Source organism: Antechinus flavipes, chromosome 3, assembly GCF_016432865.1.
Source record: "Antechinus flavipes isolate AdamAnt ecotype Samford, QLD, Australia chromosome 3, AdamAnt_v2, whole genome shotgun sequence".
NCBI lineage: Eukaryota > Metazoa > Chordata > Mammalia > Dasyuromorphia > Dasyuridae > Antechinus > Antechinus flavipes.
Window position 1 is genome coordinate 518,499,717 of NC_067400.1, and position 27,943 is coordinate 518,527,659.

The 27,943-nt window shown below is 40.3% G+C and overlaps 1 protein-coding gene across 1 annotated transcript in view; it reads right to left on the reverse strand.

The window, feature by feature from the left end:
* DGAT2 (diacylglycerol O-acyltransferase 2) overlaps positions 1–27,302 on the reverse strand; it is a 54,040-nt gene extending 26,738 nt beyond the window's left edge. The window contains exon 1 of the mRNA XM_051987078.1: positions 26,931–27,302. Within this exon, the coding sequence (XP_051843038.1) occupies positions 26,931–26,970 (40 nt within the window). The 5' untranslated portion in view covers positions 26,971–27,302. The remainder of the gene's footprint in view (positions 1–26,930) is intronic.
* Between the last annotated feature and the right edge of the window lie 641 nt (positions 27,303–27,943).

Below are 27,943 nucleotides of genomic sequence, written 5' to 3' on the forward strand. Positions count from 1 at the left end.
TCATGTAAGTCTCTCTAGGCCTCTGTCTGAAATCATCCTGTTGGTCGTTTCTTATAGAACAATAATATTCTATAACATTCATATGCCATAACTTATCTACCCATTCCTAAACGATGGTCAGTCACTCAGTCTCCAGGTTCATGTCACTACAGAAAGGGCTGCCACAGGAGAAGAATTCTTATAAGCTATCCCAACCCCAGAATTACCCAGAAAGTTACTGAGGGATGATGATGAGAGAAAGGACCCCAGGAGGTATAGTTCAGTACGAGCTCATACATCCTGAAGTTTCCTGGTGATGAACCCACGTCCAGTTCATGAGAAGGTAATCCTTTCTTCAGCTAAGTTCTAGGCCCCTTGTCTGCCTCTCCTCTTCCTCCCATCAAACCCTGCCATAAGTTGCAAAAAACTCAACATGTGTCAGTTCCTATATTCTTCAGAATCACAGAATTTCAGGAACTGGAAGGGAACTTGGAGATAATATAGTCCAATCCCTACCTTAAAATAATCCTTTCTATATCTCCAAATCCCTGACAATGATTATCTCCTGCCACTGCTAAAGAGACCAGCAATGATGGGGTCATCTCTTTGAGGGGCCTCTTTAGTTGCAAGGAGGATCTCCTGGACATCAAGCCTCAGCCTGTAATGTTCTCTTTTGGGTTCAGTTTCTTTGGGGTCTCTGGAGGCAGCCTTTGTTTCAGTTCAGTAATCACCACACGAGTAGCGAGGGGTTAAAGTCCAAATCCTTTATTGTCTCTTTCAAAGTCTTGTTAATCTTTTCCTGGGCCAGTTAGCTTTCTTAGAGGCCTATCTCTCTTCTTGATTCTGAGAGCTTGAGCTCCTGCTTTTCTCCTTCTGCCTTTAGCTTCCTGAATCTCTCCTAATCCAAAGGTTTAGGCATGAGCCTCCGGCCACCACAAAGGTGGACAATGGAATGAATCTGTCTCAGCCTCTGAGAGTTTCTAGTGCTCTCGTCTTTTCTGGCCTTGAGAGCTTCTTCCTTATATGCTCCATACAGAGTATAAATCAATCATTATATCACTAGGAAACCATTATTTGTTATAGGATTAAATCAATGCTAAACTAGATTTAACCATTATCTCCTCAATTCCATTCAGTACCTTGTTTCAGGTTCTGGCCCATAACATCAGTCTACCTTGACATCCCCCCATCCGCTGCTCTATTGCTCATGTCCTCCACAAGTTCTGATGTCCTCTCTTCTCCTTCTACCCCACAGACATCTTACATCACTACAGCAGACACTTTTCTCAGCACCATCCTAGCACTCTTCGGGATGTGTTTTGTATCATGTTTTCCAGAACTGGAAGTAGCATTATGGACCCGATGTGACCAGGATGGAGGACAAGCCTAATCTCTCCCCCCATTCCACCCCCCCCTTCACCTGAACAGTAGGAGAGAGGAGGGAGGGGCTGGGCCTTTAAGCCTATTCTCTCATGGATAAAAGAATGGCTTTATCCCACCGCTAAAGAGTTTTAAGGCTTTAGAGAAAGCTTCGGGATGGGTATCTTTAGGTAGTGTGGGAAGTAAAGGGGAGTTCTTTCAGCATTCCTGAAGGCCAACTTGGCCTACATGTCTTTGTTTTGGGGATAGCCATGAATACTTGGGGGAAGGGACAGACAAAAAAGGGAAGGAAAACAACAGCGTACTATTTGGCCAAGGTGAGATCTTTACTAATACTAATTAGTACCGCTGGATAATTAAATTTACAAGGTATGAAACTGTTATTAGGCTCTTGGGAAGGCAGTCTTACTCTCTAAAGCAGCATCAAAACAGCTTAACAAGCCAGAATAAACAACTGTATGTGTGACACAGAATTGAAGCCAGGAACTATAAACCAAACCAAAGGTAATTTCATCCCATCCTTCAGCCATGAAAAGAAATTCCAACTCTTTAAAATCTGCACGAAAGTTCACACACTTTCTTGATAATGTACAGCAGAGAAGGACTTTAGAACACAAAAGATCTAATACTAAAGCTGAGTTTCTCTTACTATCATTTTTTCCCTCATCAATAAAGCCTCAGACTTCTCAAACATGAAAGACACAGATTTGCTATTGTATCCTCAAGTCTGGGGATGGGGTGGGGGGAGGGAAGACAACAAGGATTCTCCACACAAGAAAATCCTAATCTGGGGAAGACAAAAATCCCCTGGTCTTCAAGAAGCCCAAATTTTGTGAAGGCAAATACTTTCTGGGTGTTCCTAATCTAATGGGGGAGGCAAAATTATCCACAGTAGAACAGAAAGCATGACAACTAAGATGCTCATAAATACTCCAAAGCCTGACCTGCCAAAAGATCACACAAGTATAAGCAGCAGAGCTGGAATTCAAATTCAGGCCTCCTCATTCCAAATCCTGGGCTCTTCCCACTATATCAGAAAGTCTCTTCTCTAGAGACTCACATTTTATAGAGGAAGCACCTAAGAATAGGTCATGACTTGTTTGGCAAGGTCTCAAACTTGGGGACAGGCCCAGAGAATCCAGGTCTACTGACTCTCAATCCAGGGGGATTCTGTATGTTAATCAAGTGTTAAAGGTTCTATTGATAGACCACAATCTCCAGGCCTGTTCCACATACCACACTGGGACACAGGAGAGATAAAAAGGCAGGTTTGTCATTGTGCTCCATGAATTCTTTGGGGAAAAAGATCCTGAGTTCCCAGGTGCTCTGCCCAGTGACCTAGTTTTCTGGAAGGCATATCTAGAACTGAGACCTCAAAAGGTTAAGAAATAAGAATAAGATCTTATTGCAACCTACCTTTAGGGCAGCTAGATGGCGTAGTAGATAGCATGCTGGGCCTGGAGTCAGGGAGACCTGAATTCAAATCTAGCCTCAGATACTTACTAGGTGTGTGACCCTGGGCAAGTCACTTCACCCTGTTTGCCTCAGTTTCCTCATCTGTAAAATCAGTTGGAGAAAGAAATGGCGAACCACACCAGTGTCTTTGCTAACAAAACTTCAAATGGGTCACAAAGGGTCAAATACAACTGAACAACCACCACCTCTTTTAGGGAAAACTTACAAAGAGAGAACTCCTAGAACTCCATTGCATGAATGGGAAATACATTCCTTAACTTAAGAATTTTATACTGGCAAAAGTTTTATCATGGGTGGCGGCTCAGTTTAAATGATCTGTAAGCTAAAGACAGATATCTCTCCCAATGGAATGAAGACTGAAATAGTTTAAAGCAGGTTGGGGAAGAGGGAGGTGTGAGGGTAAAGGGACTGAACAGAGGTGAGTTGATTGTACTGGATAAAGCCTTTGCAGTAGGGAGAGCCCAGGCTACTGAAAGGAGTTAAAAAGAAAATGAAGCACAAAAAGGGGAGTTAAGATGAGACCCAGGGACTAGGTATAATGCAAGTGGCAGATGGGGACAGGAGACCCAGAAATCAGGATTTAGAATAAAAAAGGCTCCCAGAACCTATAGAAAAAAATAACACAAATCTCCACTCCCTGTCCCACCTCCCAACTAATCTTAAATTCTGTTACTGATAATGTCCTTTCCCAGAAGTTCCAGGGCAACCTTGCATCTAAGTATTATCACAGGATTTAAGAGTAAGAGTGAACCCAGAGATCACAGCATCACATATCTAGAGCTGGAAGGAATCTCAAAGGCTCTTATTTTTAACAGATTAGACACTGAGGCAAACAGAGGAGGTTAAATGACTTACCCAAAGTCAGCAGCTGGTTAAGTGAGATTGGAACCCAGGTTTTCTGAATTGAAAACCTAGTGCCTTACTACTCTCTCAAAATTCCTAGTCAGATTGAGCTCCATTTCATTTTGCAGAGAGTTTAAGTGGCTACCGGAGATCATTCACAAAGAAGAAGTACCACAGCCAGACCAGAGCTCTTTCCATCAGCCCTAGTTGCCTTTTGGGAGGTTCCCAGAATCCCTGCAGTGGGCGGATGGGAGGAGAAAGGATGTCCTACTTGGCCAACCTAGGGAGGACTGCCATCTCCTTCACACAGCTAGGGAATGTCTGGGGGTGTGGCAGCTGAAGGAAAACCCTTTCTCAAAACCCTGAGAACCTCAGAGGGTGTCTCACTGTCAGAGGACATGAGGAACATGAAACAGGCAGACTATCCAAAGTCTCTGAGGCGGGTCTAATGGGCAGAAGCAGCAGCATGAGAGAGAATGGGGAAAACAAACTGAGGTGACAGTAGAGGGCATCACTGCTAGAGGGGAAACAGACTGCTACCTCATAGAATCCCCATCAGAATTTCTAAGTTAACAAAGCTCTCAGAGATCACCCAGTCTTTGCTTGAGGAAAAACCCTCTCCCCTTCCAAAAGCACTGCAGGCTACTTTGAGACAGATGGAATTGCTCTGCCTTTATCCTTATTCCTCACTGAAATCAACATTCTCTCAAACTCTCCTACCCTTCCCTCCCCAGGCCATTCCTGTTTCCTGCAACCATTCTCTAGACTCTCCTACTCTCCCCTGCCCACTGCCGTTCCTGTTTCCTGTAGCTGAACAGCATTCTAATCCCTCTTCCACAGGAGAAACCTTCAAATATCTGAAGGTGGATATTATGCTTTTCAAAATTCCCCCTTGAATCTTTTTCATTTTCAGGTTAAACATTCTTAGGCCTTTCAAGGAATCCTTACATGGCCTAGTCTCTAGTATTCTCAACACCCTGGTTGTTTTCTTCTGGATTAAAATGTGGTACCCAAAATGGCACATTGCTCTCCAGAAGTGGTCTGACTGGATAAGAGTAAAGTAGGGCTATCATCTTTTTTGTCATTCATACCATTCCTCTTATAATGCAACCTAGAATCAAATTGCATTTCTTGGCTGCCATGTTATATTGTTGATTTATAACATTAGTCCATTAAAATCCACAGAATTATTTTCCTACCCACTATTATCTAGCCATATTCCACCCACCTACTCTCTACATTCTGTACTTTAAAAAGTAATTATTTTTTAACCCAAAAGCAGTATGTTAGATTTATCCCTAATTATTCACCTAATTAGACTTGCCTTATTGTTCTAACCTTTCAACAATTTACTATCCCTGCTTCATGTCATCTGCAAATCTGAAAAGCATACCACCCATTGCTTCAATTCAAGAAAGTAACGAAGGCACTGAATCAGCTAGGTCAAGGACATACTTTTGGGGGACCCCACTAGGAAACATGCTGTGTGGGAAAAGGTGAAGAACTTACAGATTAAGCACATATTGATCAGAGACTGTTAGCTAAAGTAGGTCAAATAGGCCTCAGTTTCGGCTTCTCTGGAGTCACATGATTTTAGATAAGACCTGGATTACATTCCATTGTCCAACGAAGGGAATATGTGGCCGAAGAAGCTGTATATCACCTTGTCTACTACATTCCACTGACCAACTAGGGGAACAGTAAACTTATGTGACCAATCACAACATAAAGAAGATGGGATTTTGGAGGTTCATTGTCTGAAATGTATAAAAGCTGTAAGCATTTTCAAGGCTCTGGCCCTATCCTGCTGTGAAATTTGGCTCACAGACCAGGATGGGGTCCACTTCTTGAGATTCTAATAAATAATTCTGCTTTCTATGAGTGATCTCTGTAGTAGTCAAATTGGGGAGGTCTTTTTGTTCCAAACACTGCCTTCCAAGTTGAAACTTACTCATTAATAACTAATTTTGGGGTCCAAGCATTAAATTAGTTAGTTATGATCCCTCACTTTTTGGACAGGTAAATGGAGGACCTTGTAAACTAAGTGACTTGTCCTAGGGTAGTATAGCCACTGAGAGGGCAAACCAGGCCTCAAACCCAGATTTCCTCATTCTCAGTTCAGTGCTCTTTATACTATTCTCAGAGTCTAAAGTGGCTGTTATAACTAGGTCCCTCTAGAACAATGGGAACAATCAATGGGGTGAGGACTGAGGATCCCCATTTTGCAAAATAGGAAACAAGTTTAGTGAGACTTTTAAAACTGCAAAGGACTTCAGAGATCATTTAGCATCTTGTAGCCAAGCAGAAATCCCTTCTACAGCATTGCTGACAGGTGGTCATCCAGTGAAGGAGAAGCTGCTTCTTTTCCCTAAAGTCTATCCTATTTTGGGACAATTCTAATTGTTAGAAAGTTTTTCCTTAAAATGAATAGAAATCTGTCTGTCTGCAACCTTTGCTCTCAGTTCTGCCCTCTCAGGTTCAAGTGAAATAAATCTGTTTGAATTAGGTATCCCAATTTATGAGAACCATAGCTATAGATTTTAATGAGCAATTCTGGGTTTTATGTGCACAGACTGCCTTAATTCTGAACAAAACTTCTTTCAGTTCACGAGGATTCAATTTCTCAAACATACTTAAGTTTTTGGTATGGACAAGCACTTTCTCAGGGTACAATCTGAGATCAGTTTTCAAACAGATTCTTTTTAATATAAGATAGAGTGGTCAAAATGTAGTAAGGTGCTGCTTTAAGACATACAGCAGGGCATCTGGGTGCTACAATGGACAGAGTACTGGCTTTGGATCAGGAGGCCTTGCCTTCAAATGCAGCCTTAGCCATTAGCTATAGCAAGTCATTTAATTCCAGTTGCTCCCCTCCCTTCCTTCCCCATAAAGGCATATAGCTACTCTAAATATGAGAATATGTAGTTAAGACTGTTTTAGGCCCTGAGATTTACTTTTTTATTTTTAATTTTTATTAGTTTTTTAATTTTCAAAACATGCAAGGATAATTTTTTCAATATTGACCCTTGAAAAACCTTGTGTTCCAATTTCTCCCACACCTTCTTCGTACACACCAATTTCTCACACACAATCTTCCCCACACACCCCTTCCCCTAGACAGTATGTAATCCAATACATGTTAAACATGGTAACAATATGTTAGAGATTTATTTTTTATAGACCAACAAATCTCATGATTATGTTCTGAAGATATGTTCTATGAACAAACCCAGAGCCAAAAATTTCTCAAGGGCCTAAAGTTTTTCTAAGTTTTTCCTCACACGATATTTCTACAAAAGAATCAAATTTTCATAGACCTATATTTAAACCACTGCCTTTATATATACTAGGTGTATAGCTTTGGCCAAATCAATGAATTTCTCTGAACCAATTTCCTCATCCTTAAAAGAATTGCTCAGACTCTCTAGAGTTGATCATTCCCTGTTTTTAAAGTTCATTGCAAGGACAGAAGTGCTTCTTTGCCCAAGATTCCACATCAAATTATGGCAGTCTAGCACCTTCCCATTCTCCATAGCTCCTTTTCTCTCTTCCTTCCTAACATTTAATTCTAACCTCTTTCTACTGTAGCACTCATGTGTCTTGTGTGCATTTTCAGAGAGCTTGTGAATTAAAAGAAAAAAACTGACACCCGAATATTCTGTGGGAAGGTGAATGGTTTAAAAAAAAATTATTCCATTTTGTATTCCATTTGGTATTCTATGCCAAAAAAATAAAATTATTCTGAACATGAGCTGGGATGGCCTAGCCTCCCTTTGAACCAGAAAGTCTAGTCCTGATGTACTTTACAGACAATCTAGTTCTAGAAGTTGGGTGAGTTTTAAATGAGTAGGAGAGAAGCTTAAGAATGATATTTCTAGGTGAAGCTCCTGATGTCCAATAGGCCCTCATCTACCCTACTACCCCACCCTATCCCCTGGGGAAGGGGGAGGAAGAAAGAATGGAAGGAGGCCAGGGACCCATTTTATAGGGCAAAACTGAGTCTTGAGAAATCTGTAAATGGTGGTACACCCTACAGAAGCATGGAACCTGGGCTCCAACCTCCTATTTTGCATGAGAAGAATCTGAAAGAGAATCCTAAATCAGGGTATAGGATGGGAGGATCTTAGGGGAAGGAGGCCAACTGACCACTTGTAGGTGATTAGACAGGATTGTCAATCAACAAGTACTTATTACTTTCAAGTCAAGCACAATATTAAATGCTGGGAATAAAAATAAAGGTAAAATGGACCCTTGTCCTCAAAAAGCTCACATTATAATGGGGGAGACAAAGGGCAAACAACTGTATAAAAAAGCCATAGGAAGAATAAATTGAAGGTGAACCCAAGAGAGAAGACCCTAGTACTATGAGGGCTTCTTGTGAAGGTGGGATTTTAGCTGATTCTTGAAGGAAGCCTGGAAAACTATGAAGTGGAGATGAAGAGGGAGAGCCTTTCAGCAATGGTAACCAGCCAATGCAAAAGCAGAGAGAGATGGGAGATGGAATTTGGTGTCTGAGAAAAAGCAAAGCTCTTGTGCATGAATCACAGAATTTATTTGGGGTTATGTGTAGTAAGAATGGGGAAAAATGGGTCAGGTTATGAAAAAGACTTTATTTTTGATCCTGGAAGTTAACAGAGAGCTGCTGGAGTTTTCTGAGAAGAAGGGGAACATGACCTATATCAAGGGCTCTGAGGTCTCTCCGGAAATGAGTTCCCAATCATAAGATAGTTTTAATGCCCACAATTGTCATACTTTTACATTTAGAGTCCCATAAGATGGGTGGTGCTGGTCTTATTATCCCTACTTACAAGGGAAGAGAGTCTAGGACAACAACCCAAACCCTTGACAGTTATATAGGTTTCAAAATGCTTTTCCTAGGACAACCAGTAGTTGTAGGAAAAGCAAATTTCTTTTACCCCTATTTGATGTTCAAAGACCAAGGTGATAGTTAAAAGCATCTGCCAGGATTTAAATTTAATCCTGACTTCAAGTCTCTTTAATTTTATTTACTCACTCATTTATTATCTATTATTCTTTATTTCCCCCCAACTCAATACTTCCTCTCATGAAGCATAAAGGAAGTGGTTGGAAGTGGTTCTAGTATGGGGTTTAGGCCCATAGATTTCAGTGTTAGTACTGGGCTTATATCCCAAAAAGATCTTAAAGAAGGGAAAGGGACATGTATGTGCCAAAATGTTTGTGGCAGCCCTCTTTTAGTGGCCAGAAACTGGAAACTGAGTAGATGCCCATCAATTGGAGAATGGCTGAATAAACTGTATATGAATAATATGGAATATTATTGTTTGGTAAGAAATGACCAACAGGATGATTTCAGAAAGGCCTTTAGAGACTTACATGAACTGATGCTGAGTGAAATGAGCAGGACCAGGAGATCATTAAATACTTCAACAACAATACTATATGATGATCAATTCTCATGGATGTGGCCATCTTCAGCAATGACATGAACCAAATCAGTTCTAATGGAGTAGTAATGAACTGAACCAGCAAAAGAACTCTGGGAAATGACTAAGAACCATTACATTGAATTCCCAATCTGCCTGCATTTTTGATTTCCTTCACAGGCTAACTGTACAATATTTTGGAGTTCGACTTTTTGTACAGCAAAATAATGGTTTGGACCTGTATACCTATTTTGTATTTAATTTATACTCTAATATATTTAACATATATTGGTCATCCTGTCATCTAGGGGAGGGAGTGGGGGGAAAGAGGGGAAAAATTGGAACAAAAGGTTTGGCAATTGTCAATGCTGTAAAATTACCCATGCATATGACTTATAAATAAAAAACTATTAATTTTTTTTAAAAAAAGAAAGCTGAGAGATGAAACAATTACCCAGGATCACAGAGTAGCTATGCAGGGAGCTGAACCCATGGCTTCTGACTCCAAATCTAGTGTTCTTTTCATCACATTACAATTTAGAACCGGAAATAAACAATGAAACCTATACTGTCAGAACTAAAAGGAACCTTGAAAGTCAGAGAGTCCAAGCCCCTCATTTTAACAACAAAAGAAATTGGAGCTCAGAGTGTTGCACTAGTTTCCCAGAAGTTATAGATACATAGCTGGGATCTGAATTCAAGTATTTTTAGATCTTAGTTTAATATTCTCCCAAGTATACTAAGTAGCTTCTCAGTATTGTCTGACATTTATAGAAGAAATGTTTTGTTTGTTTTTTTAAAATTTAATCCCTATAACTCATTTAGCATTAGATAATATAGACCCACTAAACTAGGTCTATCCTCTGGGAAAGAAGCTCAATCACCAAAACTCAGTGTTGATTAAAAATAAGACCCATAAGTTGGGTGCCTCTCTCTCAATTGGCTGGGGATGACAAAAGGAGTTTTGTTTTTATTTTCCCTCCTCCAGATTTGGGCATGGCCTGTCCTGAATGCCTGGAATGGCTTCTCCTCCTCCCTTGAAACCCTTCAGATTCAGATTCCCCTCCTCCAGGAAGCCTTCAGTGATTAGTTTGAGCTTGATACTAAAAACACTCTGCTTACCCGAAAAGAAAAAATATAAATACACATACACGCCAGCCTGCACACACACATATTACACACATGCACACACCTGTGTTGATCTTAGGATAACCACTCCTTTCCAAGATTGTTTTGTCAACTTTACAGTGGATAATAGTCTTGGGGATAATAATCCTGAGACAATGTACCCTAAGAGGATTGTTGTGAAGAAGCACTCTACCATGTTGCAGAAATGTCAGTATGATTATATTCATAGAACTATAGCTTTTTTCAACTAGAAAGAAACTTTAGAGATCAATTTCTCAGATAAACTGAGACCCATAATAGAAGTAACTTGCCCAGTATTCACAGTCTCCTGACAAACTCAAGCCTTTTTCCTGAGGACCTTAACCTGACTTTCTGTGAGTCTCACCTGCCTCCTTAAAGAGCAATCCCAGAATGGTTCTAGGGCACCATCTAGTCCTATTCTGCAGTGCTTAGTGAAAAGCACTTCAGCCTGGTAATCACAAGAACTCTACATTTCCATTAAAACTCCACATGGCCTATGAAAACAGGATCCTTCTCACCTCTGGGAATATGACAGAAATAAGGGGTTGAACCAGAGAAGCCCAGAGAACTCTAACTCTAACATTCTAAGTCGGATTTCAGCTTAGCTCGGGGAACTTAGGGTTTCTGCCCAGAGGAGTAACCAAGCCTAGGAGGAACTGCAAACAGCCATCATGAAGCCACTGATGCCCAGAGCTGGCAAAACTCTTCTATGCTCCTTACCCAACACACATAAGCCCATGTACAATGGATGCTGGGAGCTAAGCAAGCTCCTCATTTATCCTCCAACATCAGGCTGCAGATGACAATTGTCTAGGGTCCAGCTGTTGTGGATGTAGGTGCGGAAATCAGATGTGAGAGAAAGCCTTAGAAGACTATTATTCTCAGTCAAGAAGGATGTGCCTGTCCAAGCACAAGTACCACTTTAGAAATGGAGAGGTACTATACTGTTAAAGACAGACACTGGATCTGAATTGGAAGGCCCAGGTGAGAACCCTACCACTAACCTGCTGTGTGACTCTGATCAATTCTCTTTTGTGATCTCAGCTTTCTCCTATGTAAAACAAGGAGTTTAGAATAAATGACTTCCAGTTTGCAGTTTTAACATTTTATGTCCTCGAGTTCTTCTATATTGTACTTTGATCACTGTAAGGTCTCTTCCAGTTCTAAAATTGTTTTCTCACATGCTGAGAAAAGCACTAGAGTGCTAGGGGACCCCAAAGGGCACTTGTATAACTTCTCCATCAAGTAAATAACAGAAATCTTGTCACTTCTTTCAGAACCAGCCTGATCTCACACTATATCAGAAATGGCTTTGGCATATGTAGAGAAGTGGAGAAGGAACATTGCTAAGAATTACCCAGGACCATGAGATCTAGATGGGTTTCAATCCACAATGACAAAACAAATATTTGCATCCCACATCCTCTGATAATTGTGTAACAAGAAAACTCTATACATTTGTGAGTCTTTTCTTTTCATATACAGACCCAAAGGCAGTAATAGTGCTAGAGACAGATGATGAATCAGACAAAATCAGCTTGTCTGACTATTAGAGTTTGCTTGCCAGATGCAGTTTGTTATAGGACTTATCACTATTGAATTTTTCAAGCATATATTTATTAAGTCTATGCTACAAACAAGATCAATTATGTTCAAGTTCTATGTCTGATTCCTAAACATCCTTATAAGGTTTTTTAGATGGTGGATTTCCCTCTTGCACATAAATGTTTATACAGATCACTGAAGAGGTGAAAGCTTTGTAAAAGATTAGAGTCCTTTCCAGGGCTCAGGCTTGCTTTGTTTAGACCAAGATAGAAAAACAATGGGAAGGGGGAGGGGCTGTAGAGGCAGATTTCAGCTTTAATAAACTTAAATTGCACTGATTTCTAGGACGCCACGTATTTGAGAAAACTTCCTAACCGTCAGAAGTATCCAAAAGCAAAATCAGTCCTTCCAGAGGCATTTAATTATTGTTTAATTAATTAATTAATAGTGAACAACTGGTTCACTATTGCTGGGATGAGTTATCACAAAGAATATGCTTGCTTAGTTATGGGTTATAATAACATACCAGGTGACCCCCCTGAGAGCCTTCCAATCATGAGATTTTGTACTTTTAATTAGAATCATTAGACACAGAAGATGTTAAGAAAACATCTATTTCAATCCTTCATTACTGGATGAGGAAACTGAGTCCTAAAGAAAGGAAATGATTCATCTAGAATTGCAACAGGGTGTCTTCAAAACAGTTTTTAGCTTTAATAGCTTAAAAATTAGTGATCTGATAGATGTAAGGAAAGAAGAAAGGCTGAGTAATTATGCAAACGTCTTTTTTTTTTTTTTTTTTTTTTTTTTTTTTTTTTTTTTTTTGCTGAGGCAATTGGGATTAAGTGACTTGCCCGGAGTCACATAGCTAGGAAGTGTTAAATGTCTGAGATCACATTTGAACTCAGGTCCTCCTGACTTCAGGGCTGGTGCTCTATCTACTGCACCACCTAGCTGCCCCAAAAGCAAACTTTTAAAAATCAGTCATAAAAGACAGAGCATCTCTGCAGCCACAGAACAATACATTTTAGTAAATAAAAATTGAATTCATACCCAATTTTTTGGGAGCTTATGAAGATTTCCTTGCAATACTAATTTAACTAGAAAAATGATAGCTGACATTTGGATATCTTTTTAAAAGATGGCATTTGATGCTCACACTAACCCTGAAGAGACTTGCTTAACAGCCATAGAACCGTTCAGTAGCAGAGCAAGTATCTGACTGACTTTTCAGGTCTAAATAAACTTTTTTCCAAACTGCTTCATAATTTAAATGAAGCTGGTGTCATTTCCTGTGGCCACTCTGGTTTACATGACTTAAAAGATTAGTCTCAAGAAAATAGAGTCGTAGAAAAATCAACTGACTGAAAAGTCCATAGACTAAGGTTCTAGTCCTGGCTTTGAGCTGCCTTACTATGTGATTTTTGGCAAATCATATGACTTTTCTTTAGGTTTCATTCTTTGCAAAACTAGGGGGTTGGACTTAATTCTCTTCTAGTGCTAAAATTCTAACTTTTAAGATCCTTGCCAATACTAACATTCTCTGTTCTATATTCCTCCCTGGAAATCAAATTCTTGCTTCAACTATCCTCTTCCTAGAAGAAAAGAAATAGGATAAAATGATCTCTGTTGTAACATAGTTTTGAAGATCTGATCATTCCTTCCCTTTCTTTCCTCATGTCCTCATAGGTCTGGATCCATTCCAAACATCTAATATGGGTTAATAATGTGACACTCTTCCAATAAACTCTACCTTAGATTGAAAAGGTCAGTAGCCATCTAATTTCTCTATTGCCAACCCCCTCTTACCTACCATTCTGTTAATTCAATTCAATCATCATTTACTGAATTCCAACTGTCTAGTTAGAATGGGTGGCTTTAGAAGGAAGAAAAGTTCGTCATCATTCTGGATGCTATAAAAGGGAACCCTAGAACAGGGTGAACTATAAAGCTTCCAAGGCCCTTTCCAGTGATGGTTTTACTCAGTAGTCACCAAGGTCATGAGAAAATTAATCATAATTACAAATTCTCCAAAACTAGTTTGGAGCAAGTTATATGGAGTACGACATAACTTTTTTGGTGTGAACATTAACATAAGACAGAAAAATTCAGTGGAAAGTACACTATTGTTCAGAGTCAGAATACTTTGAATCCAAGTGTTACTTCTTAATAGTCAAATCAAATCATCACCACTCAGTTTCCTTCTATATACAGTGGGGGCAATAATCCCTACCTTTTTCTTTCAGAGTTGTTGTCAGAAAAGGATTTTGTAAACCATAAAAAACTTATACTAAGTATTAGCTTATTATTATTATCAAAGACACACAGTCTCTACTTCCTTTAAAGGAACTTATGGTGAATAAGATATAATTGAAATATCCCACACATACAGTCAAGTTTATGAAGCAATTTTTTTCTAATATCAGAGATGTTAAGTGACTTGTCAAGATTATACAGCTAGTGCCAGAACTGGATTTCAAATCACCTATCTGCCAAATCTAGAGTTTTTCCCCCCTTTATACTGCAATGCCTTATCCTGAGTAAGCAGTGATCAAATAGAAAGATAGCAAGATTAAGTGAGGTATGCTCTAAGAAAAATACTACCCTTGGGGTTAGTAAATCCGGTTCAAAGCTCATTGTGAGGCTTACAGGCAAATCATTTTAATTCTCAGCCTCATTTCTTCATCTGCAAAAGGGGGGATAATACCTTCAGCACAATCTACCTCACAAAGATGCTATGAGGGAAGTATTTTTGTAAACTTTAGTCCTACAGAAATGAAAATTACCATTAGTAATAAAAATGAGGTTCAGAATATAGTTGGGACAAGAGGCCAGAAAAAAGAAAAGTGGCTTAAGGTAGACAGTTCATTGTCCTAAGTATGGTGATACTAAGTCTGGAATAGTATGCTTAATTCTGGGTGGTACAATTAGGAAGGAACTGGGAATTTTTAGCTTTGAGAAGATCTGGGGGGTTGGGAAGTGGTAATAAATTACGACACAATGGCTTTCTTCATATATTTGAAAGACTAAAATATAGAAGATGGATTAGACATGTTTTGCTAGACCTAAAGAACCCATCTGGGGTAGTGGGTAGATGTAATGGGCTGAGGCTTGAGTTGATGCACTGAGATCCCAAGCATATGAGGCTATATAGTAATTGGACCATACTCTATTAATATATATGCTTGGAGAAAGAATGGCCCCCACCCACTCTTTGTGCAAGTCCTGATGTGTTGTATAGGAAATGACGATTCTGGTGGGTGGAGGCAGGGGAGTGAAAAAGGAAGGGCAGGGGAGTGAAAAAGGAAGGGGAGGAGAGCTCAGACCCCTCCCCCTCTCCCTCTCAATGGGTAGAACACCAGCCCTGAAGTCAGGAGGACCTGAGTTCAAATCCAGCCTCAGACACTTAACAATTCCTGGTTGTGTGACCATGGGCAAGTCACTTAACCCCAACTGCCTCAGCAAAAAGCAAAAAGAGAAACAGCACATCAGGACTTGCACAAAGAGTGGGTGGGGGCCATTCTTTCTCCAAGCTTATATATTAATAGAGTATGGTCCAATTACTATTTAGCCTCATGTGCTTGGGACCTCAGTGTATCAACTCAAGCCTCAGCCCATTACAGGTAGAAGTTACAGAAAGGTAAATTTTAGCTCAAAGGCATGGGGAAAACTTAATAATCAGAGCTCTCTTACCTAAATTCCTAGAAGATAGAGACTTTTTTTGTCACTTAATCAGCAATGGCTAGTATAATGCCTTGCACATACATAGCAGGTACTTTATAGATGTTGAATTGAGACTTAAGTCTAGCTCTTTAGGAGAAAGATTAATACTTGCTCTACCCATTTCAAAAGGCTGTTTGAGGATGCAATAATTTATGTTCGATCTTCTGCAAAAGTAAAATAGACTATACATTTAAAAGAAATCCAGCATAGTGACTAGAGTGAGCCCAGGAAGATGTGCATTTAAGTCCTGTCTCAGACACATACAGGTTATGTGGCCCCAGGCAAGTCATTTATAACTTCTTAGCATCATCCCTTTTCCCTTAGGAGCTTCATATAAAAAGGAAATGAAAGTTCCCTTCCCTTATCCCTATTACTGTTAGTTTTGTGATGTCCTTTCCACTTCGGAGACCCAGCTTCTTAAAGTCTAAAATGGGAACAATAATTCTCTCTCATTGGGCTGTTTGAATAAAGAACTTTGCTAATAATTACTGACATTTGTTGTTAGATAATGCAGTTGCAAAGTATTTTATATACATCATCTTATTTAAGTCTCATGCGAACCTCAAAAATTAAGTATGATAATTATTACTCCTGCTTAATAGATGAGGGAACAGACTAAAAAAAGTGAAGGGTCTTGTCCATGATTCCATAGCTAGTATCAGAGGCAAAACTCGAACCCAGGTCTCTCCTAACTCTTAATCTAATGCTCTTCCCACTTTGTTTGCATCACAGGGGTAGAAGCTATTCTGAACCCTCAAGCTATTTAGAGTTGGGATGCAACTTAGAGATCAAGTCCCTCATTGTACAGCATTAGCCCCCTTCTCCATCAAGGTTGGTTCTCTCCCAAGCTCTTTATCTTAAGCTTTATTTCGTCTAAGAAGTCCCAAACTAGCACCATCCATTTCCAGGGGTTATTCTAAGGCATAGGTCTGGTTCTACAGAAAATAGGTATGTGCTCATATATTATATTAGTTTGCATGGGTGTGTACATTCATGGAGAATGATTAGGGCATGAGGTGGGGAAGGCCTGGCCTAAATAAATAATCTTATCAAACAACTGATATTGGAAGAGGCGACATGGTAAACCACAAAGAGTTAATAATGCCAATATTGTAATCAGAGCAGAGCTGAGCACTGTTTTGTGGTACAGGTTTTCAAGAGCTATGCAGGTTTTCCTTCTCAGATTTTTTTTTTCCTTCTTGATCCGATTTTTCTTGTGCAGCAAAATAACTGTATAAATATGCATACATATATTGCATTTAACATATATTTTAACATGTATTAGACTACTCTGCCCTCTAGGGGAGGGGGTGGGGGGAAGGAAAATTTGGAATAGATGATTTTGCAAGGGTCAATGTTGAAAAAATTATGTAAATGTAAATGTAAAAAAGTATGTAAATGTAAAAAAATTGTAAATAAAAAGCTATAATTAAAAAAAAAAAAGAGCTATGCAGGTCAAATGAGAGAAAAATCCATGACAGCCTGATTTGCTAAAAGAGGCTTCCTGGAGAAAATAGAGTTTTGACTTGAAGAATGAGAAGATTGAACTGGAAAACAGCACAAGCAAAGGTCAAGATTGTTCCTTTAACTAGGAATCCCCACTAGGTAAAGGGCTATATCTTTCTCTCTAAGGGTAGAAGACCCTTTCACATTAACAATTCTGTATGGACAAGAGTAGTAACTTCCTCTAAGATGAGAAGTTCTCTGTGGATGGGTTGTATACCCACTCAGCATCAAGTGAATGCTATTTTCCATAACAAGTGACTTATAAATTTTATCTTCATTTGGAAAGTGCTACTATCTAACTTCCACTGGTAGTACATTAATGGCCATGTTTTCCCATAGCCCTTTCAAAACTATACTCTAACTTCCAATCAAGAGAAATGGCTAACTGTGGACCTGATAGCAGGTACCCCTGATTCCCCTTCCCAGCTTCTTAAACTGTGGTTCACAATTCCAGATGGGGTTCTGATAACTCACAAAATTTTGAGTTATCATCAGTAAATGTTTGATTTTGTTTACCTATTTTATATACCTTTAGACAAGATGTCATGTAAAAATTTATTGGCAGAAAGATCACAAGTGGAAAAAGTTTAAGAAATCCTGCCTTCCCCCAAAGTCATACATAAATTGATGTTATAAATCAAACCTGATTTTCTTCTGAACTTCCATGATCATGTCACAAATCTTGAGAAATATCCAATTTAGCTTTAAGTCATTTCAATCTCCTTTTACATGATCCATAAACATAAGCTTGACTATACCAGAGAAATGGAGCTCTTGACAAGATCGTTGAAAAGAATCACAATTTTGAGGAAGTCACAACTCCCTGAACCTGAATTTCCTCATTAAATGGAGATCAGTATGAAGACAGTATGTTACACTGGAAAGAACACTGGTTTGGGGATAAATTAGCTTTTCGTGGAACCCTTGAAAATAATCCTTCTATAATAAAATTGCCTTCTAATTTTTTTTCTTATTTTGTAAATTAGGTTTCTTAAAGCTGAGTCTATGTGTAGGCGCACACACAACAAAAACAACTCAAATAATCTACAAACCAACACTGAGGTCCATTAAGGAAAGTCTAATACTTAACAGCAGCCCAGCTGCTTTTTTAAAGCACAAGGTTAGTCAGGATTTAATAAGTATACTTCATGAATATAAGTCTAGATGGCTCATCTGTAACATTTCCTAAAGTAGGGCCTACTTAACTATGTAAAATTGGTATCCTTCTCCAGGTACTGTTTCTTCACATATAAAATTAAGAAGTTAAACTCAGTATCTCGAGTCTCCTTCCAGTTTCAACATTCTGTGAGTGTGGATTTACAGCAAAGACAATGGATGCAAACTCAGGGATCAAAGTCTGCTTTGAGCACAAAAGCAGGAGCTCTCATATAGTCTGGGAAACTTACCAATACTTTAAGTTCTGATACTCTGTGCCACACATACTTTCTAAGGACATATCATCATTATTATTCTAGGGGCATATATCTAGCACACTTTGGCTATTGAAGGCCCTCACCTTTAACCCAAGTATAGAACCAAGTACCCAGCGGCAAATTCCCCCACTACTTGACAGTAAATTTTAAATAACTAATGGTGTGGGAGTATCTGAGGTTGCTTGGTGACAATGCCAGACTCAGGGTACATCACAGTAATAGTCACCATCAAGTTGCAGTCACAGTGCAGGGACATGTGAAAAGTGGAAATTGGTTTCTTCTGTATAAACCTTGAGTCCCATGGAACCCTGAATTATTCAATCATGGACTTCTTTAATATTCTTCAAGAATGTTAGTTGTTTTCACAATATCAGAATCCAAGTCCCATTCTCTATCATTTACTAACTGTGTGACTTCAGGAAATTTTATGTTATTTCATCTCTCTGAGTCTATTCTGTCATCCATAAAGGAGGGGTGACAAAAAGCAGTTATGAAGAGTGCTTTTTTCAAAACAGAAAGGTAATCACAGGGGCAGCTAGATGTACAGCTGACAGAGCACCAGCCCTGGAGTCAGGAGGACTTGCCACTTAACACTTACACTTCTGTGATCCTGGGCAACTACTCACCAGCCCTGAAGTCAGATGTGACTTCACTTCCAATGTGAAGTGACTTGCCAAGGGTCACATAGTTAACAAGTGTTTAATGAGACTGAATTTGAACTCAGGTCCTGCTGACTCCAGGGCCAGTGCTCCATCCAGCTTCCCCTTGTTGCACAAATTCTTAACATTTTGCAAATTCATAGAATTTCAAGAACCTCTGACAGAAGTTACCTGAGCAGGAATGCTCTTTGCAACATAGTAAGCCAGACATTTAGAGCTGAAAAAGTGAGAGGTCAGCTAGTTCATTGTCAATCCAAGTTAGTGACAAAAAACTTCCTTTCTACCACTTCAGATTCCTCCATCATTGGCCAGTTCTAATAGTTAGGAAGTTTTACCTTGTATCCTGCACCTCTAAAAATTTATCTAATGCTGCTAATTCTTCCCTACAAAAATTAAATACAATAAGTATAATCAATGCAGAAGGCTCTAACCTTTTCACGTCTTCCAAAATCTGTGATTCCTTGAAAATCAATGAACAAGCATTTATTTAGAACCTCTAATGTGCCAGTTTTCTGTCTCACTTGACCATGTAATCTCTCCAAGGACAGAGATCACATATACTTAGTAATGAATGAACAAATTAAATAACATACTTTTTATTCCCTGTTATTACCTAGGCTTGGGCTAAGTATAGTATTTAAGACAGATTTCATTTAAGGACCTCTTTCTAGGCTGCAATAGGCAAGTGAGTATTTGTGAGGACTTGCAAATAACATACCTGTCCTTATCCATCACGTGTGCCTACAAATGAAGAAAATTTTCTGTCTTTTCCTACATTATCCCTTCTCCTATAAACTTGAATCTCTTAAGATTTCCTCAAAGTTAACTTAAAATTATTATCTAGAGGTAACATACATAATGCTGAAAGAGATTCCTGTTCATGTGCAAACTGGATTAGATCAGAGCTTCTTAAAACTTTTTCCACTTGTGATCCCTTTTTGTCCATGAAATTTTTACACAACTGTGGGTATATAGCTGTATAAAAGAGATATTCAAATCAAACATTTACTGATAATAAAATACAGTTTCATGGTCCCTACATTCAGCTACAAGACCCCCAAGTTTAAGAAGCTGCGGATAAGATGATATGGATTTAGAGTCTGAAGACATGTTTTCAAGTCCCATCTGGCTCTGGAACTTACTAACTTTATGACCCTAAGCATGTCCCTTCTTCCCTGGGCCTCAATTTCCTTAAGGACAAAATGAGAGGTTTGGATAATATGATCTCTAAAGAAGGTCCCTTCCAGCTCTGTATTTCTAAGATTCAGGAAGGGAGAAGGGCTTGTAATCTTCTACTATTCTTTCATCCCTTCTCTTGACTCTTTCCTAGGCCTCAGGTGAGCCAGGCCAGCTACCTATGGGCCCAAGGCCAAGTCCAACCCTGCAGCAGAAGGCCCCGAGGGAGAAGCTCTGGGCCACTGTTCTGATAGCTGGCAGCTGAGCAGAGCTCTTATCTTTAATCTTCACTTGACTGGTACAACATCAAGCCTGGGCTCCAGAACTGCTTTCTGAGAAAGACTCATGAGGCCGGAGAGCTGGCCATTTCACCCTGTCACCTCCAACCCTCACCAAACAGAGCTAAGGGGCCAAGTTGAGGCAGGATGGAGAAGGTCGATGACATATGGCCAAGGGAAAGGGCTGGATCTTGTCCAAGACTAGACACCTCGATACCCAGGCTCCACTCCCACCCCCCATCATAGGGCTGCGTGTTACATGGGATTTAAGAAGAGGGAGAGGAGAGAAAACACCCCAAAGTCCCACAGCATCCCACTACTCAGAGCTGAGATGATCTTTCAGAATGTTATCCAGTCATGAATTCGGTAATAATTTTCCCTATAATATTCATGCTCTTTCTCAACCTTTTTGCTGATTTAAGTGAGACTCAGGGATCTTATGTTTTAGTCTCAGCTCTGACATGAGTTTCCTATGTGACTCTGGGCTAGTCGCTACTAGACACTGGGCTTGTTTTTTCCTCTGTAACATGAGGTGGCTGGGAACAGGGTTATTCAAAAAACAAAAAAGCTCACATGTCTAAAATCAGATGAGTTATATAATCACTTTAATGTCTTTACATCTCCTCATTTGATCCAACAACTCTATGATGTAGGAAGTACAAATAGTAACCCTATTTTACAGAAAAACAGAGAAAGAAATGGAGGCTAAATTGACTTGCCCTAAATTTGTTGTTCTTGTTTTTTGGTAATGTTCAACTCTTAGTTATCCCATCTGGGATTTTCTTGGCAAAGATAATAGAGTGGTTTGCCATTTCCTTCTCTAGTTCATTTTACAGATAAGGAAACTGAGGTAAATAAAGATGAAATAATAATTAATAATAATAAATAATAAATAAATAGGACTTGCCAAGAGTCATATAGTTACTGTCTGAATTTAGGTCTTCCTGACACTAAGCCTGAATCTTTATCCACTGAGCGACTGAAATGCCTGCCCTAAGTAATTTAGTTTAATAAATGTCAAAATTGGGGTTGGAATGCAAGCATTCTAATTTCAAGACTATCATCCACTAGGCCATATTTTTTTCAGAAATCTAATAAGAGAATTGAGGAATTCTCACTTCTTCCTTCAGGATAATTAGGGTTCAGCCTCATTTGTTGATTTTAACAGAAGTCAGACACAGATAGTCTAAATGATAATTCCAAATATTCTTCTTGTTTTGTGGAGGAAGAGAGAAAGGTGTCACATATCCTAAATCATGCTGGATGTCAAAAGGTTATCACGGAGGGATTTAACATGTATAATTTTTTTTTTGATTGCAGATAACCAACCAAGTTGATTCAACCTGGAGACACTTATGCAAGTCCACTTCATACATCCGATTCAGGCATTCAGTGCTCTTGCCAAATGGCCTATTAGACATTCCCCAAATCTCTCCTCCAGCCTTTTCCCACTTCCACACATCCAAGGGCAATATTCTCCCTACCAATGGTTTGAACACAGCCCCTTCACATCTGAATAGTGAAATTCTTATGATCCTTTAAGACCCAGCTCACATTTCCCCCTTCCCATGAAGCTTTACCTTCTTTCCTTACTTCCCACCTTCCCTGCTCCAACTCTTTCCTTCCTCATATTTTCTTAGAGCATTTATCTGGATTTTTCCTTTGTCCCTACTAGAATAGGCCTATTAAATCCCTGCAGGGCATTGTAAACTCCTTCTGTGCAGAGATATTTCGTCTTTGAGCCCCTGTGCCAAGCACAGGACTTTGTGTATCTGTAAGGGACCAGACTGGGATAAGGATTGTAGCCTACAGAGGCAGTGGGACATCATGGAGAGAGCACAAAACCAGGCTTCCATCCTTACAAGTTTTGTGAACATGAGCACATCAAAATCTATCTATGCCTTAGTTTCCTCATTTGGAAACTGGGGATGATGACTGTAGCCAACATTCATATAGCACCTGAAGCATTATAGGTGAATTGGAACCAAGAAAAACAGAGTTCAAATCTAACCTCAGACACTGACCTGTGGGACCTGGGCAAGTCATTTCACCACTGTGTGCCTCAGTTTTCTTATCTGTAAATAATGACAGCAACTATGTCCCAGGGGTGTACCAATTTTATCTTCATAACATCTCTCACATATGCTTCTTTCCTCTGACACTTGTCACCACCTTTATCTCCTCATACCTGGGCAACAACCCCCTGGCTGCCTCAAGCATTTCTCTTCCCACTCTAGTCTATCCTCCATTCACATGCCAAAGTGATCTTCCTAAAAAAGGCTTCTAACCATGTTACCCCCATGCTAAATAAATTCCAGGAGCTCTTGATCACCTCCAAGATCAAACATAAAATTCTGTCTGGCATTCAAAGCCCTTCATAATCTAAAACACACACTCACACACACCACCTTTCTAGTTTACTTACACTTAGACAATTTTCTAAATGTAACTTTCTAAGAGGGACCTCTGCCCCTCTTATATTCTTTGATCCAACAACACTAATCTTGCTATATTCCTCAAAACAAACTCAACTCTCATCATTTTCAACATGTTTCCTGCATCTTAAACGATCTCCTTCCTCATTTCCACCTACTGGTTTCTCTCAAGTCCCAATTAAAATTCCACCTTCAAAGGAAGGTGATCTCTCATATATACACGTGTGTGTGTGTGTGTGTGTGTGTGTGTGTGTGTGAGAGAGAGAGAGAGAGACAGAGACAGAGACAGAGACAGAGAGACTAAGAGAATGGAAGAAAAAACCTCCAAACACTTATATACAAGTGATTATTTTCAATTTATCAATTCAACTTTAAGCTTCCTGAAAACAGGAGCTGTCTTATATTTCTTTGTATCCCCCAAATTTAGCACAGTACATAAAGTACATAATATAATAAAAGTTTACTGATCAACATGTGTGACATGTTTTGCAAACCTATAGCTATTATTATTGCTAGGTAGCAGAATGAATAGTGCTTGGTTTAGAATCAGGCAACACCTGAATTCAATCTAGCCTCACACACTGAACAAGTATTTACTCATGTAAAAGAGGGAAAACAATAGCACCTACTTTTTAGGACTGTGGAGAAGATAACATGAGATAATATTTGCAAAGTACTCTTTTCAAACCTTAAAGTACCATACATATGCTAGTTATTTTACTATTATTACAAAACACTTTACACACAACTTTATTTGGTAACAATTTTTGCACTACCTATTTCACAGGGGTTGGAAAGAAATATTTTCTAAACTGGAGGGAAATACAGGTGAGCTGTTAATTCAATTAAACAAATTCAGCAAACATTTATAAAATCTTTACACATACCTGTCCCCAGCTGAATCTTACAGATCCCAGTTTGAACTTCCTCTTCCAAGAAACCTTGACTATTCTAGAACATAATGATCTTCTTCTCTGAATTTTTTACTGAATATTGCCTTTTTTTCAATACTTGTATGTTATATCACCCGTACTGTAAACTTTCATTTTTATAATGCTTTAATGTTTATAAATTGCTTTCTTCATGTAATCTTGTAAAAACAGTACTAGCATTATCTCCACTTTACAGATAAGAAAACTGAGTCCCACAGAAATAAAAAGACATTTATAGTCAAACATCTAGTAAGTGACCTGTGTAAGTTTTCTGTGTTAAATTTTATCTCAGACTTTATGTAAGCCTTCTCACTTAAAATTTTTTTTTCTAAATAGGATTTAGTTCAAAGGTAACCTGGAGGTCCATGAAGACTTTTAAAAAAGGTTCCTGATAATTGTATTATATTTAAAAACATTTTTCTGGGAAGGATTCCTCAAGCTACACTAGATTGGCAGAAACTACCAGGACATACACAAAAAAAGGTTTAAGAAGCTTTATTTTAATCTAATCTTTTTATTCTATGGACAAAAGTAGGGCCCAGAGAGGTCTGCTGAAATTAATAAAGATACTAGAGTAGTTTACTATTTCCTTCTCTAGCTTATTACAGAGATAAGAAAATGAGGCAAACAGGGTTAAGTGACTTGTCTAAGATATCTAGTTAGTATCTAAGGCCAAATTTGAACTCAAGAAAAGAAGGCTTCCTGACTATAGGCCTGCATCACTGTGCCACCTAGCCGCCTAGCAGAAAGTCTCCTGAAGTACAGGTCAGTATAAGAAAAATAGGGGCTCTGAATTAAAAACAGGATTCCCAAAATGGATGATTAATCATTTGCTCACTAGAGCTGACTACCTAAGGGATCCAGAAGAGAGTGAAGGAATATTTCAGTAAATATGTTTTCTAATAAACATGTGATCTTTCAACCTAAATATGTTCCCTATGATGTTAAACTAGGAGGGTGGAGTTTCAGCTGCAACCTCTGGCCAAACTTGATCAGCCCAAGGATTCAACTAGTCCTATTCATTAGCTTCCCTATTCCATTTTGAAAGACTGCTGCAAAGCAATACTTTCTCCCCTTTATTACCTGATCTGCTTTAGTATTACATAATTACAGAAGCCCAGACTTGGAAAGAACCTCAAGAATTTGTTTGTTCCAATCTTTATGCCAAAAATAAAATATATGTAAAAAATGCAACAGATCTTCTTAGGGACCATCTAATCTAATCATACTTTACAAGTGAGGAAAATGAATAATTTCCCCAAAGTCACATAGCCAGCAAATGTCAAAGCAGTATATGACAAACTTTACCTCCATCCCCCAAATCATGTCAGTTCCTAGCTCCCTGTAGTTGCGGTTTTTAAGTCTGGGGTGATGTGGGGTGGAGGCTATTGTCTTTGCCAATATCAAAAGGTTGGAAACAAGTCTTTAAATACTCAGGATCTATTCACAGCTTAGTGAAGGGCAGAATGGTATTTAGTGAATCCTAGTCCTGATTTCCTAGTTGGGTTGCCCAGGTACAAATTACTCAACTCTGACAACCAGTCTTCCCGCAGACAGACAGACAACAGAAGCCACTTATTAGCAAACAGTATGACTTGCATCAGGGACCTAGTCAACATCCTCAACAAAGTCATTTAACTTCCCAGTCAGTGATGGGGAGCTCACCACCTACTGAGACATGTCATATTCCACTATTAGTCCTCAGTAAAGGAATTTCTCCAATGAGCTAGATAAAAATAACCTCTTTTCTAGTTATCACTATAAATCTATAGGATTTAACCTTCTCTAGTGTCGGCGATTAGTAGAGAAAGCATATCATCTCTCCTCCCCAAGCCCCCAACCGAGCCAAGAGAGGCCCAGACTGCTGGAGAACATTGGCTTCCACCTGGGGGAGGGGTGAGATGCCACACCAATCCTATAGGTGGAGGGAGAGGAAATAGAAGAGCCGGGAATTTGTTTGTTAGGGACAAAAACAAAACAAAAAAAAAAAAACCCTGCTCCTTCCTCAACCCTTCTTCAGCCCCTCAGCCTGCAAGGGGGAAGAGAGTGAAACAGAAAAACCAAATCCATTCATTATCACTTTTCCTTCTCCTTTACAGAATCCCTTCAGGGATTTCACCCACCTTGAGGAGACCCAGAAGAATATTCTCCTCACCCCCATTTTCATCTCTAACTTCACCTTCCTGAGGCTTTCAGGCCACCAACGCTACCAAATTCTTATCAACATTCTACCATTTCCTTCCTCAATTTCTCCAACACAAAGCTTTCGGCTCCCTCCGACATACATGCACACTTCCTTGCGTGCACACTTCTATATTATAAAACCTGAGGAGCCCGTTCCTCTCATTTTATTCCCCAACTTTCCCACAACTGAAGATGTCTCTGCCCCGATTACAACAACTGAGATGGGGCTCCCCTTTACACACCTCTCACCGATCCCCTCAGGACCTCCCCCTCACCTCCCACCCATCATAAATACATTCCTCCGCCGCCATAATTAGATACCCATTTTAAGGGGGTCCCCCTCAATCCCTTCCCTTTGACAACCTACCTCTCTTGAAGCCTTCCCCAACTCTCCTCATCTCCTTAACACCCCGTATTATAAGAGGCCCACGTAAGAGAGGTTCCCCCTCACGCTAGTCTTCTGAGCCCCCTCCCATACTCTCCCAGACGCTTCCTCCCACCTCCATTTTAACACCTGAAAGAAGTTTCCCTCACCTCATCCCCTAGACACCCCTATCTTGAGTTCTCAAGGGCACCCCCTTTTGACACCACCTGAGGGGGCTCCCCCTGATCTTACCGCCTTGGCACCCCTTATCGTGAGCTCTCCCAAGAGTGCCCCCATCCCCTTTTGACCCACAAGATGGCTTCCTTCACCTCACTCCCTAGAGTCCCCCTCCCTCCCTCGGAAGCTCCGCCGGGGGTTCCCGTCAGCAATCACACCTGGCTGCAGACGAGGGGAAAGGCGCCCCACGGGGGGCTTCCCAATGTGCCTTCCGCCAGGTACTCACCGCGTAGGACCCCAGAGTAGGCGGCGATGAGGGTCTTCATGGCCGCTCAGTGGCCCGCGGGAAGCAGCCGCCTCCTCCCCGCGCGCCCCAGCTCCATCCCCCGGCCCGCAGGGCCAGGGCTTCCCCCGGAGGGGGCGCGGTGGGGGGCCGAAGCACCGCCTGCCCTGCGGGACCGCAGAGGTGGACCAGGTGGCGGAGATGGAGGAGGCGGTGGCGGCGACAGGAAGAAGAAGAGAAGAGCGCGACAACCCGCGGTGGTGGCAGCAGCGGCACCGGCACCGGCACCGGCACCGGCGACGGGGAGGGGGAGTCCCGGGCGCCGTGTGCGCTCGCTCCGGAGCCGGCTCGCTCTGCAGCCGCCCGCCTCGGCACTGCCTCGATTTATTAACCTCACAGAGGGGTCACGCCCACCTCCGCGGGGGGGTGGGGCTGGTGCGCGAGACAGCCCGCCTTCTCACTCCAAGACTCCACCCCTTTGGAGTATACCAAAGCTGCTCAAAGGGGTCTCCCTACCGCTTTCATAATTTCCTCTCTTTAATAGTGTGGATGCAAACAATTGGGGAACTCGCAAGAAGAGGCACATGGCATTTATGACTGTTGTCTGAAATAGCAGAGATTTCTGTTTCTGAATCCTTCTTTACTCATAACCCTTTTTAAACTATCCCCCCTTCCTGTTCTAGATGTACCAGTTGTTTTGGCCCGGCTTGGGGGGGCGGGGAGGAGGGGGTTCTAGAACGTCGAATGAGGAAAGGTACCACATGCTAGGAGAACGAAGTAATAAAATCCTAGGCTTCTGAGCCGATGGGGAGCTTAGCTGATTTGCTGGTCAAACACCCCCATTTTTCAGAACAAGACACTGAGATCCAGGATTGCAGAATGAGTTTCCCTACTTTATAAAAGTAACAGTTGGAATTTGAATTGTAGGGCCTTTCTCCCAAATTTGAAAAAAAGAAAGAAAGAAATAATAATCAATTTTTCACTCCTATCATCTATCCTATTGGAAAAGAAAAAAG